Genomic DNA, 12,153 nt, shown 5'->3' with positions numbered 1-12,153 from the left:
AAATTGATTCTTCTTATTGTCACCTGTTTTATTTTTCATGATGTTTACTTAAAGGCTATTATAGTAGAAAATTAATGCTAATGGTGATACCATTTAATTTAAATAATATCTTTCAGAGACCAAGAGTACCTTTGTAAAGAGACACTGTAACTCACATCTGGCATGGAAACCTCTCTTTAATCAACTCGCAAATCAACTAACATCAGCAGTAGAACAAACTATATGACCAAGGCATTGCAGCATCTTGTATCCTGCTTTGGATATTGAGCTAAAAGAAGATAAAACTTCTTAAGACATACAGCATTTCCATACTGATTTGCCATGTCTGAACTATATTAAGCAAAACACCAGAGTACAGTAACATACTTAAGCTTTTGTGTCCTGTGAAATACAAGTTTGCATAATTCAGGAGAGGGAAGTGATTTAAATTGATAACTCCTAACTAATCTGAAAAACTACACTGTAACATAGCCTGGAGTTTATAACATGCTGTGAAATATATCTTTCTAATGAAAGCTATTTGCACTTCACAGGGTGCCAATGGGAGGTTACATCACTGCCCAACAGTACTTCAATTCCATATTAATATGGAAGTTATTTTTCTTCAGTTTAAATATATACTTCATTGCTACTGCCTGTTAGATTCTGAGACTTTTTCACCTTTAATCATAAACCTGAAGAATCCATAGCACCACATAATTAAAAGAAGACAATAAGCATTGATTTATGTTCTTACAGAATATGGAAAGATAAAACTTATGAAGAATATTATACTGGTTTTGTTTTCCCTACTTTTAGAGCTCTTGAAAACTTAAAAGTGAATTTAAAAAGGCATAGAAAAGAGTTACTAAAATGACCAAGAAACCAGAGAACCTTTTAGGAGATGTGAACAGCTTGTTCAGTCCAGCAAAAGGATGTGATTATTCACCAAGCAAATCCAAGTAAACAAGAGTGCAGAAATGTTGAGTGAAAGGAAAATTAGCATAAACAAGCTTAAATTTCCAGACTAAGTTTATTTTTAATGAGTTATCCAACTCTCAGAGTAACAAGGTTCTAGAACAGCCTTCTAGCAGAAACAGAAAGGATAAAAATTCTTTTTTAAATGGAGCTTGACAAGTAGGGATTGCATTATGTAATACTAGCAGGAGACTGGATTTAATAAAGTAAATCCATGATACCAAATTTCCCTATATTCCAGATTTATTTATAATTACAGTTTTGAGAATATAGGAAAAATAGAAAGGCAAAGATATAGCACTGGCTTACTTATTATTCAGTAGGAAGAAGGACTGTATTTTCCAGGGGTTTTGGGATGGGGTTTTTTGTTTGTTTTTTTTAGGTGGGTTTTTTTTTTTTTTGGGGGGGGGGGTTGGTTGGGGTTTTGGATTTTTTTTTCTTTTTTGCAGAGGATGAATACGAAGTCATTTACTATAACAGGAAACTGCAAATTGCTGTAGCACTTCTGCCCACAAAAACCCAAGAGATCTGGACAAGTTCAGTGACCACAGCATCATATTTTCCATTGTAGTAAAGACAATATTCCTGAAGCAGCTGGTCTCTTATTAATAGAATTCATTTATCTTATTCACAGCAAATGAAGCACACAATAGACAAGCCAACTGGCCCATTAAGAAACAGATTAAATTTGACCTTTTAAAGAAATCAGTTTAAAAATCTTAATTAAAAAAAATCCACAATATTTTCATCAAGCAGAGACATCATTTCATGTGGCATTTGATACTCAAAACTGCTCCTTTGGTAGCCTGACATAATCCAATTACCAAGTTTCTCTAAAGAATACCGGTTTCAATATTAAGGCTTAAGAACACCTATGCTGAGTCATTCAAGGTCTTTGTTAATAATTTGTAATAATCATTACTGAAAGTCTGGAAATTCACTTGCAGGTACTACTGGTACAAAATGAAACATCATATGATGGCCAGAAAATAATGCACCCTGTAACAGTCCACTACATCCTGGTATTTGTTTTCTTCACATATATTTGGCTAAAGATAATATGATACAGACTGCAGCTGCTTTAAGCACTAGAGGAAGCAATTAAGATCCTTCTCTGGCCACCAACCAGCTTTCTGCTGGTATCTCTGCATGAAAGGCAGAACATTCTTAGAAGTGTTTTTGAAAGTTACATCCCTAATCCATTGATAATGCAGACACCAGCAGAGATTGCACAGGACCCTCCCTACAAATGCCTATCAGAAGTAACAGGACAGCAATGGAACAGATAACTTAAAAAAACCCCCAAACCCTAATGGCAATGAGTAAGTTTCAATTTCCTTTTAGTGGGAAAAAAGAAAATGTAGTTCTCTCCCTGTAAATGCTGGTTGTAGGACAGGGCTGAAGGAGGCATGATGACCACATGTGTGCTCCATGAAGCTGCTGTTGACTACGGTGAATCCTTACTTATTCTGGGAATATTCCAGAACAACACTGATCATATGGTCTAGCTTAGTTAGCATCACATCTTTATGTACGGCCATACTAAGAGGGAAATATTTTTTTTTTAGTCGGGAATAATATACTTAGGGACTAAGAAATGTAAGCTACAGCTACATAAATAAAGGAGAATGACTGCTATGAAAATTCAGCAGTTAGTATCCACTGAACACAGTCTTGCTTCACTTAGAATCTGGAAAAGACATTGTAAAGACATAATCTTATGAAAATATGTGAGGCAAAGGTATCTGGGAAAATGCATCTCTCTGGAAAGATACAAAGGTTTTGTTTTTCACATTAAAAAAGAATCCCCAAAGAGATAAAAAGATTGTAAATTCTTATGCTGCAATTTTGTCCTTTTTTTTCCCAGGGGGCTAATCCCCAAAATTTCCTTATGTATAAACAGGTTCATCACTGTATTTTTATAATTACGTTTAGTAGAGAAGTGAATCATCCCTGAAAACCCTGAAATATGCCAAGCAATATAAGACAGTCTTTCTTTGTGTGAAATTTCTATAAAACCCCAGTACATAACACCCCTTGCACCCCTTACAAAAGAATTTCCATCTTGTGTCTCTTCTTCTTCTTGTGACAAGTAGTGAAATAAAAGTAATGACTGCTACTAAATTACAAAATCCTAAAAGCATTTGCTAAATCTTATTTGTTACATGTATATGTAACATCACAGCTCTGCATTACTATTTGCATTATACTAAGACACTTGAAAAAGCATAGTATTATTTAAAATAGTTGTAAACATACTGAACTGTCGACCACTTAACCCAAAACTTAGGCAGTTCTCATCTTTGAATACGTGAATTTGATTGGACTTAAGATGGAGAGGCCCTCAAAAATCAGGGGGAGAAACATGCAGCTTCTGCACAGAGTGAGCCGTAAGATCACCTGTACAAGATGAATATCACTTTTCTGGATTGTTAAATACAATACTCATTAACTTTGGCAAGTCGGTAGGTCTATTATGGAAATTAAAAGCATACAAGTAATTCTGTAATGCAATTTCCTATATAATCTATAGGACAACACCCCAGACTAGATTGCTTTTCCAGAAGATAACTACAAAGAAATTTCAAAGTACAAGACTGGCAAAAAGTACAGAGAAAAACAGACTTGATGTTTCAATTGAAAACAACCTAGAATGAACAAGAAGGAAAAATATCAATTCTGCCTTGGGACTCATTCTACAGCTGGATCTCACAATGTGAAGCATTTAGGCATATGCACTTTCAACATGCACCTGAAAGATCTATTAAATTAGGTGACTGAAGAAATTATGAAATCAACAGTTACCTAATAATCAAGAAGGTCAGTTGTTACAGGAAACCATTTTTTCTAAAAAGTTTTTTACCCTCTTAATTCCTAAGTTAACAACAAAAACCCTATTCTGGGTGCACTAAAAAACGGTATGCTTCTACTTAAATGTGCCTATACACAGGGCTAAATCTCTGTCAAAAAGAAATTTTTAATATAATAGGAAAATCTCTTACATGCATAAATTAAATCTTTCAAGAGATAGTAATGCATTTAGTACCTCAGCTGATTTGAAAAAGGAAGTGTAGTCCATTGGTATAAATACTAATTGTAGGATAAGTCTGAAATAGGCACAAAATCCATGCAGATGGAGTGCTAACACCTAAACTGAAACATATAATCTGTGTTGTTCTGGGCTACTCACAGGTCTTGCTTATTTAGAAAGCCAATGAAACAGAGCAAAAAATGTTAGGAAAAAGCTGCTGAGAATTTGGTTTCAATTCTAGCATTATTAGTTCCCACTGCATTCACAGTAGTCAACTGTTTCATGGAACACACTATTACAGCTCTGCATGCCACCTTGGAAAGCAGCACTCTCCAGAATTAATGTAGCAAAACCACATTAAAATGAAGCCTGACTCATTTTGGGACTACTCCAAATAAAATGCAAAGTATTTGCATACTACATTGACTGCATTTGTTCTACCTTGAATTTATGTGGAATCTGCCAGGTGTTTATAAGCATTGCACTGTTACAGTAACTTGAATACTTGATTGTGAAAATGTTAAAACTTTATAACATCTGTAATACAGAAGTTTAATTTTACCTGAAAAACCATGGACATGCTGTCATTTCATATAATAAAACTTACACTTAGCAACCTTAAAAATACTATTGTGTTTTCTAACTGCATTAAGTCAGTTTCACTGTCTCTTCTCTAGGCATGGGACGACATGTTCCAAAATTCATTTCAATTGAAGCTCTACAGCACAGTCTAGTACCCCATCAAAACTGACCCTACAAGATTATGTGTAAATAAAAATCCTAGATCACCTAGAGAAAAAACTCGGTAAAAAATGTCTGGTTTGTTTCTGGGCTTGTAGGTTATTAAATATTCAAAAATCAAATAATAGAGTTATCACTGAACTCAGCTACTTCACAGTTTAATTTTCAAACGCATTTTAAGAAACTTGAAAAAAGTAAAAGGCTTGCCTAAGTACTTTACACTTCTCTGATTTTAAAGGTGAGTAGGAGTAGCTAATTTGTTTAAACAAGTTAAAATCCTGTGCTCTAGAAATATACAGTAGTGATACTTCCTGTAACAGGTACACTGTCCTTGTAGCATCTACAACAGTCCTCAGAGCATAAATCCAGGATTTCTAATTTGTTGAGAAAAATCCCACCTCCTCAGCAGCTCTAATACAGGAATGAAGGCAATATTCCAGAGAATGACAGTCATGAAATTAAGGGATTTGAAATTAACTAAAGGACAAACATTTCTTAATATACCAAAACAAACTTTTTTTTTCTAAGGCTAAAAGACGCACAACATTCTAGATCTGTATACAGGACACAATACACATTGTGTCAAACAGAATAACATTTGAACTAAAAGGTTCTAAAAATTATGAGAACTTACAAATTAAGTAGTCATTACTTGAGACAGAAATATTGTTCTAAATCCTGCAAGGACTCATAAGTGTTCTCCCCAACACTAATGGGATTACTCACTTCAGAATCAGGGTTCAAAATACTTATCTGTCTTTGGCAGTCATAAAATGGTTTGTGGTGGAAGGGGCCTTAAAGGTAATCAAGTTCCAAACCCCCTGCCATGGGCAGGGACACCTCCCACTAGACCAGGTTGCTCAAGGCTGACCCAACCTGGCCTTGAATTTTTCCACGAAGTGGGCATCCACAGTTTCTCTGGGCAGCCTGTTACAGTCTCCCTACCCTCACAGTGAAGAACTTCTTCCTAATATCCAATCTAAACCTACCCACTACATTACCCATTGGCCTATTCACTGCATGTCCTTGAAAAAAGTCCCTCTCCAGTTCTTTTATGCCTCTCTTTAGTTACTGGAGAGCTGAAGGAAGGTTTTCCCAGAGCCTTCTCCAGGCTTAACAGCCTCAACCTCTCAGCCTGCCTTCAGACAGCCTAAAGAAGAAAGTTGTGTTTGTTCATATTTGATCTGGAACCAAAAGAAGTCAGTTCTCAGTGCTAGTCCAGGTCAAAGAAGTACTCACGTGGTATACTAATCTGTATTTACTATTTTATAGGACCACGTTTGTAACAGTAAGTTTTTACTACTTAAAACTTATTTAAAACAAGTTTAAAACTACTTCAAACTACTTAAAACAAGCTCAGACTTTTTGTTACACGAAGAAAGCTTTTCAGCAACAAGAAAGGCTTGAAGTACAAATAAACTTTTTTGCCTGCAAAGAAAACCACCAATGAGCTTTTAGAGATACAGACAGACTAATACAAACATATGCACATATAAACACACACACACACAGGCACTATTTCTGTGTAATTGGTCATCTCACATCCTGTGGGCATGGGCTCAGGAATTTATTAAATTTAATATAAATTCACCTAAGATGTTAGACTTGTACCCAGCTACTCACTAAAACTTAGATGTGCCCAGAAATACATGCATTTATATGAAAAAAACTCTCAAAAAGACAATAGCTGCTTTATGTAAATGCAATGCTGTAAATATACAGTTGATGCATGAACAAATACAACTCAACCTTACTGTTGGGCAAATAAAATCCTCACAATTTTTACCTCCTAGGTAAGGACGCAAACTTTGGGTTTAGACTCTGGGTTAGAAACAATTCTTAAGAGCTAGAGAGCTCAGAGCAACACCTGTTCCCTATCCACGTAACAAGCAGTACTGCTACCCCTAACCCCACAAAAACCAGCATACCATGTCAATGTGGCAGGTATTTTTAAGGATTAAAGCGATTCTTTCCTTTGACTGTCTCATCTTGCAAAAAGAGATGCTATAAGTTACTTCTCTGCTCTCCATGAAGGAAAACTTTGGGCAACAGGTGAGAGATATCCAAAGAGACCTAAAGACAAGAAGTAGGTGGCAAGGTTTACAGGACGGGAGGACAAACCGCGTCTAGTGATACTCCTGGGCAATTCCTAGCTTTCACTTTATGATCTTCAGACCATGACTGCTGCTTTCACGCCCCAGAAAGCTGTCACTGCTCAACTCACAGACCTTAATATTAAGCACTACACTGCCCGTGTTTTTTTCTGCTCTCAGAACCTTTCAAAATACATAGAAGTAAATCTACCACATGAAGACGCGAGAGTATGGGGTGGAAGACATAAACTCTCCTATAACTTCACTTCATTATCTTGCTTTGCCCACTTATTACGACCATCTTCGTTATCTGAAGACACGCAACTAGCAGCCAGCGTGCCAAAAAGGGACCCCGCCGCAACACTTCACGCCCGGTCTGTACTGCACAGCGATCTACACGACGACTTTCCGCCCCAGCGCCGACCCCGGGCTCTGCCCGCAGCCCCAGGCGGGACCACCTGGCCGGCCCGCGCCCCCGCGCTGCCCGCGGTCCCCGGCGGGGAGGGCGCGGCCGGGCCGGGGCAGGGCCCGCGCCGCCCCCGCTCCCCCGGGACTCCCACCCGGCCCCACCGCAGGCGAGGCGAGGCACGGCGGCGGGGAGCGAGAAAGGGAGGGAGCTGAGCAGAGAAAGTTGAGGAGGCGCCTTTCGGCGGCGGCCGGCAGGGGAGCCCGCGCCCGGCGCCCATTCAAACAAAAGAAGCCCCTTCTCCTGCCAGCCACCGCCGGTCCCGCCGCCCGACTTACTTCGCAGGGCCCCGATGAGGAGGCTTCCGTCCTTAATCAGCTCCTTGATGAACTTGTTCGTCCTCTCCAGCTCGATCTCGTGACACTTGAGGCGCTCCCTGAAGTCCGGGCTGTCCAAGTAGGAGTCACTGAACTCCAGCGTGGGCAGCCCCATGGCAGCGGCGGCGGCCGTAGCCCCCCGGCCGGCGGCGGAGGGAGGGAGGGAGGAACGGAGGGAGGGCCGCGCCGAGAGACGGCGCCGAGGGCAGAGGGGAAAGCGGAGGAGCGGCGAGACGAGGCGCGGCTGCCGCCTCCGCGGAGAAGCTCTCGACCCGCCGCTGGCAGCGCAGGCGGCGCGCTCCGGCCGCTGTCACCCAGCTACATTGCTGCCCGCGGAGCACCGCGGGCTCCCAACGCCGCCGCCGCTCCGCCGCTTCCGCCAGCGCTCGCTCTTCCTCCCTGCCCGGCGCTAACTCCAGTGCGAACCTCCCCCGGCCCGGCCGAGGAATTCCTCCTCCTCCTCCCGGCGCGGCATGCTCACACGCCGGGACGCGGCCCGGCAGTGCCCGCCCCTCGCTCGCCGCCCCTCCGCGCTCTGCCCTCCAGCGGCAGCGCGGCCTCGGGCCGCTACGGCCCGGGGCGAGGCGCCGGGTGTGCGGGGATGTGCGAGGTTCGGCGCTCGCCTCCTCCTTTACCAGGGACTTTGGGACGCCCAGAGCAAAGCCAAGAAGGAGGATCCACCACCGGGGCAGGGAGGCATAGGGGCATTGCCGGGGTGCGCGTGGAGGAGGCCGGTGTGTGAAGCGGAGGAGCAGCCGCGCTGCCGGGCCGAGCGGGGCTGCTCTGGCCGGGGATCCTGCGGGCAGCCAGCACGGCCCTGGCCGGCCTGCCCCGTGTGCGTGTTCGGCCTGCGGAGGGGCAGAGACAGGAGCATCCGTGCTCTGCCGTGGCACTTGGTGTGAAGGGGATACAGCTGAGCCAAATCCATCAGGAAACTGCAAGCCTGGTTTCTGCAGCATAGTTGGGTTTTTACAACTATGTGAGTGGGCTTATCACAGTAAACAGAAACACTTCGGTTCATTCTTGTGTGTTTATCTGGAGTAGTTTATCCAGACATTCCGTGTCAGTATGTAAATATGTATACAAATGTACGTACTGGAGCTCTCTGTAAACACACCTTCAAGTCGACAGCAACTCAGTTGGAAACAACCATCAAGGCATGGACATGAAACTAATTGTACTTTAAGACAAACAACCACGTGCCGAAAATGGCTTTCAAGAGGACTACCATGCACACACTCCTACCAAATCATTGTCTCCATGTTTACACATTGAATATGAAAGTTCGGGAAGGCTCAAAGCTCCTACATGCTCTAATTCCTTGATATAATTTGTGGTTTTCACACATCTTAACTGTTGATCAAAACTTACCTCTTTGTATTCACAATAGATTTTTGTGAGTGTCAAAAATGCAGAAGAGCTGCTGCCATTTCTACTAATACAGCCTGCAGAATTTGTTGAAGTGAAAAAATAATAATTCTCAGGTTTTAGAGGGTTGAGACTTCCTCAGGACAGTATCAGAGTTAGCTGTCAATGTTGATACTAGTAGACCCATTGAAATCTCTTTTAATTCGTAGTGATCGCAAAACTCTGCTCATTAATGTGTTTCCTGTTTTTCTAATAATAGGAAGAATAAGACTAAAAAGAAATGCTTATTTCCATGCTTTTGCAGGCAGTAGCATGTAATTTCACTTGTAAACTAATAAACTCTATATAGAATCCAGTTGAACTACTGGAAGGATGTTCCAAGTGGATCTTTATTCTGACTATTAAAGACCTAATTTTCAGTCTACATATATTCACAGAGTCATTTTAGGCACTGTTGTTCTCTCTTCAATGTCATCTGTATCTGGAAACATTCTTTGTCTTCTACCATGTTTATTCTTTGATGTAGTTTTAGAATGCGATAATGTCATCTCTTAACTCTTCCATACAATACCTGAAATAAATCAAAGCTTTCTGTCATACAATAAAGTACTGATTTCCTTCTTTATTCTTGTTCTTGTCTAGATCTCTACGTTTGATTTGATCTTACTTCATCATAGTTTACTGAAATTATATGCAAGACCTTGTTCAGTCACATTAATGACTATGTTATTGAACTAAACACCTTTGATGAAGATTGCATTTGTCTATTTCACAGCAAAATTACTACTGTGCATACCCTAAGTCTCTTAGATCTTTGTTTTTCTGTCTTTAACTAGCAGATTCTGAAGTGAAAACAGAAACATTTGTTGGTCCCAAAAATATGTACTAAGCATTTTAGTTCAAAGTAGTTATACTGGTAATCAGGATGACTGATTTTTTTTACTGTATAATGTTCTCATCTTAAGAAATTCCATAAGCACATTGCTGCTTTTGCTATCAAGATCATGAGTGGAAATATTAATGAGACCAATATTAATGGCATATTCTGATTGAGTAACTTATCATTATCCATTTCAGTGGTTCCCATGTTTCTTGGAATAATCTGTATCTTTCTCAGCCAAACTGAGAATTTCTCAGCATGCGGTGTATCAAAATTCATGTACAAATTCTACTGGGTCACATGTACTACTGTTCCCATTTCTCAGCAAAAGCCTTTCCTTTGAAGGAAGTGGATTTGTTAAGAATTGTCTTTGCTTCTGTGCAAAGACTTATCTGCCATAAGGCAATATGAGGCCAAATGAACACCAAATCCTGCATTATCTTCCACTAGCAGAAAAAAGTTCTATAGTTAACCTGTGAGCTTAATGAGGAGTCATGGCTGCATCTGGAGGAGGATCTGGTAAATGAGGGGTCTTGCACACTTGCAGAGTACAACTAACAAAAAAAGTCCTCATGGAAAGATAAGTCCTAGGGTGTGTTTTGTGTTGGATTTAGGTGGGACCTTGTCGTTTTCTGCTTTCTAAAGAAAACAAGGTATTTGAAGATGTATTTGGGAAGTGTAGTGAAACTACATTCCCTACATTTGGGAAATGTAGGGAAACTATATAGTGAGCAGGATAGATCAGTATTTGGTGTGGTTTCTTTTCATTTTTCTTTCCCTTAGAAGATTCTCGCCCAGTGCCCTGGTAGAAACAGGTTTCATAACTTGGAAAGATGAGTGTAACTGGGGAGAAGCCTAAACATTTTGAAACAGCATCTTTCTTGTAAAGTAATAGTATGCTAGAAGAGGGTGAACCATATTGAAATACAGTTTAGATACCTAACAAGGTAGAAGAACCAGTCCTACAAGGAGAAGGCTCTAGTAAATGAGATAGCCTGGTGTTGTTACTAGCTGTGAAGAGATGAATGAAAAATGGGACACCTTTTTTTTTTTTTCTGAGCCCCAGGGAGATTTGTTCTGTTTTATCAGCTTCTATGTTTGTTATTCTAAGCTCATGCTAATATCTTACATGCTAATGAGGTCATATCAATTACTGTGGATTTCTCCTTCATCTTAAATGTAAACACTGAACTGTAATTTCCAGACAGTGGCCCTAGTCTGAGTTTAGAGGCTACCTCAGGCCTATTTCTAGGCAGCCTGGGGAGAAGAAAGGAGAGGTGTGTCTCAGTACTGTCTATGGCAGCACCTATTCCCTACTCGCAGTGTGAGGAGAGGGCTGCACATGCAATCCCCAACATTTATGGCTCTCTCCTCCTCTGTTAGATGCTATTAATCTAGGCAGCTAATGCAGGGAAGGACCATGAGCATTTCTTATCTACTATGGATTTTTTTTTTTTTTTTGATAGAGTCTGCCAGCTTCCTTGTTATTTCTTCTGCCTCAATGTACACAACTATGGGAAAATTACTTATAGAGCTGTGTGGCATTGCTCCGTCTTCTTAAAATTGCTGCTTTCCCTTGAGAGACTGGGATTATAGGCAGAAAAATACAAGGACACTGATGCTTGTAAGTCCTCTTCAACTGCTCAAGTGTACAAGATTAACTCTGTACCTATCTAGCATAGAAAATATTAATAGAATAGAAAACCCTGCTCAAGCGATTTTTTACAGAGTATTTGAATTTGTTTTAGCTCTCTAAAGAGCTTGTTTTACTTAGGTTTCCCCCTAGGTTTCTTCTTGGGAATTGCCAAGAATCCCAGGAACTTGCTAGGATAAATTCTATTAAAAGTTTTCAGTTTCTCCTTAAATTTAAGATATTACATGCTAAGCTTGTATTGGTGAAGAGTGTTAAATTTAAAAAAAAATGAAAATTCATGAGGAAAGTAGGTCTGAGTGTTTTATTTTCTTGCATGTATAAACTGAAAGTAATACTACTCTGTCTGGAATATAGTCTCATGTTGTTAACTGACTGTTAAATGACATTAGCTGCCAATGTGTTCTGTTTGTTTTGTTGGTTTGGGTATTTTCACTGCAAGTTAACATTGTCAGAGGAGGAGAGTAGCTAGACAAAATCATAGTTTGGAAACCACGCCTTGTAAATTAGTATGTACAGACCATATTAGCCTGAAATATTGGTCTCTGCACAAAGGTCAACTCACATATGCATTCCTATCAGTGTTTCAGATTGTCATAAATAATTACAGATTGGTAAACTTTCTCAAAAAAAAAGTCGTGTTTTTAAT

At 40.3% G+C, this 12,153-nt stretch overlaps 1 protein-coding gene across 1 annotated transcript in view; it reads right to left on the bottom strand.

Annotated features, from left to right (window-relative positions):
- The window catches only part of ARHGAP42 (Rho GTPase activating protein 42), a 146,581-nt gene extending 138,472 nt beyond the window's left edge, over positions 1-8,109 (bottom strand). Inside the window, exon 1 of the mRNA XM_066175735.1 lies at positions 7,567-8,109. Coding sequence (XP_066031832.1) covers positions 7,567-7,720 — 154 coding nt within the window. The 5' untranslated portion in view covers positions 7,721-8,109. The remainder of the gene's footprint in view (positions 1-7,566) is intronic.
- Between the last annotated feature and the right edge of the window lie 4,044 nt (positions 8,110-12,153).

Source organism: Chamaea fasciata, unplaced genomic scaffold, assembly GCF_029207755.1.
Source record: "Chamaea fasciata isolate MVZ Bird 193981 ecotype frontalis unplaced genomic scaffold, bChaFas1.0.hap1 SCAF_2, whole genome shotgun sequence".
NCBI lineage: Eukaryota > Metazoa > Chordata > Aves > Passeriformes > Sylviidae > Chamaea > Chamaea fasciata.
Note: the sequence above shows the minus strand (reverse complement) of the source record. Positions and strands in the feature narration are given on the sequence as shown.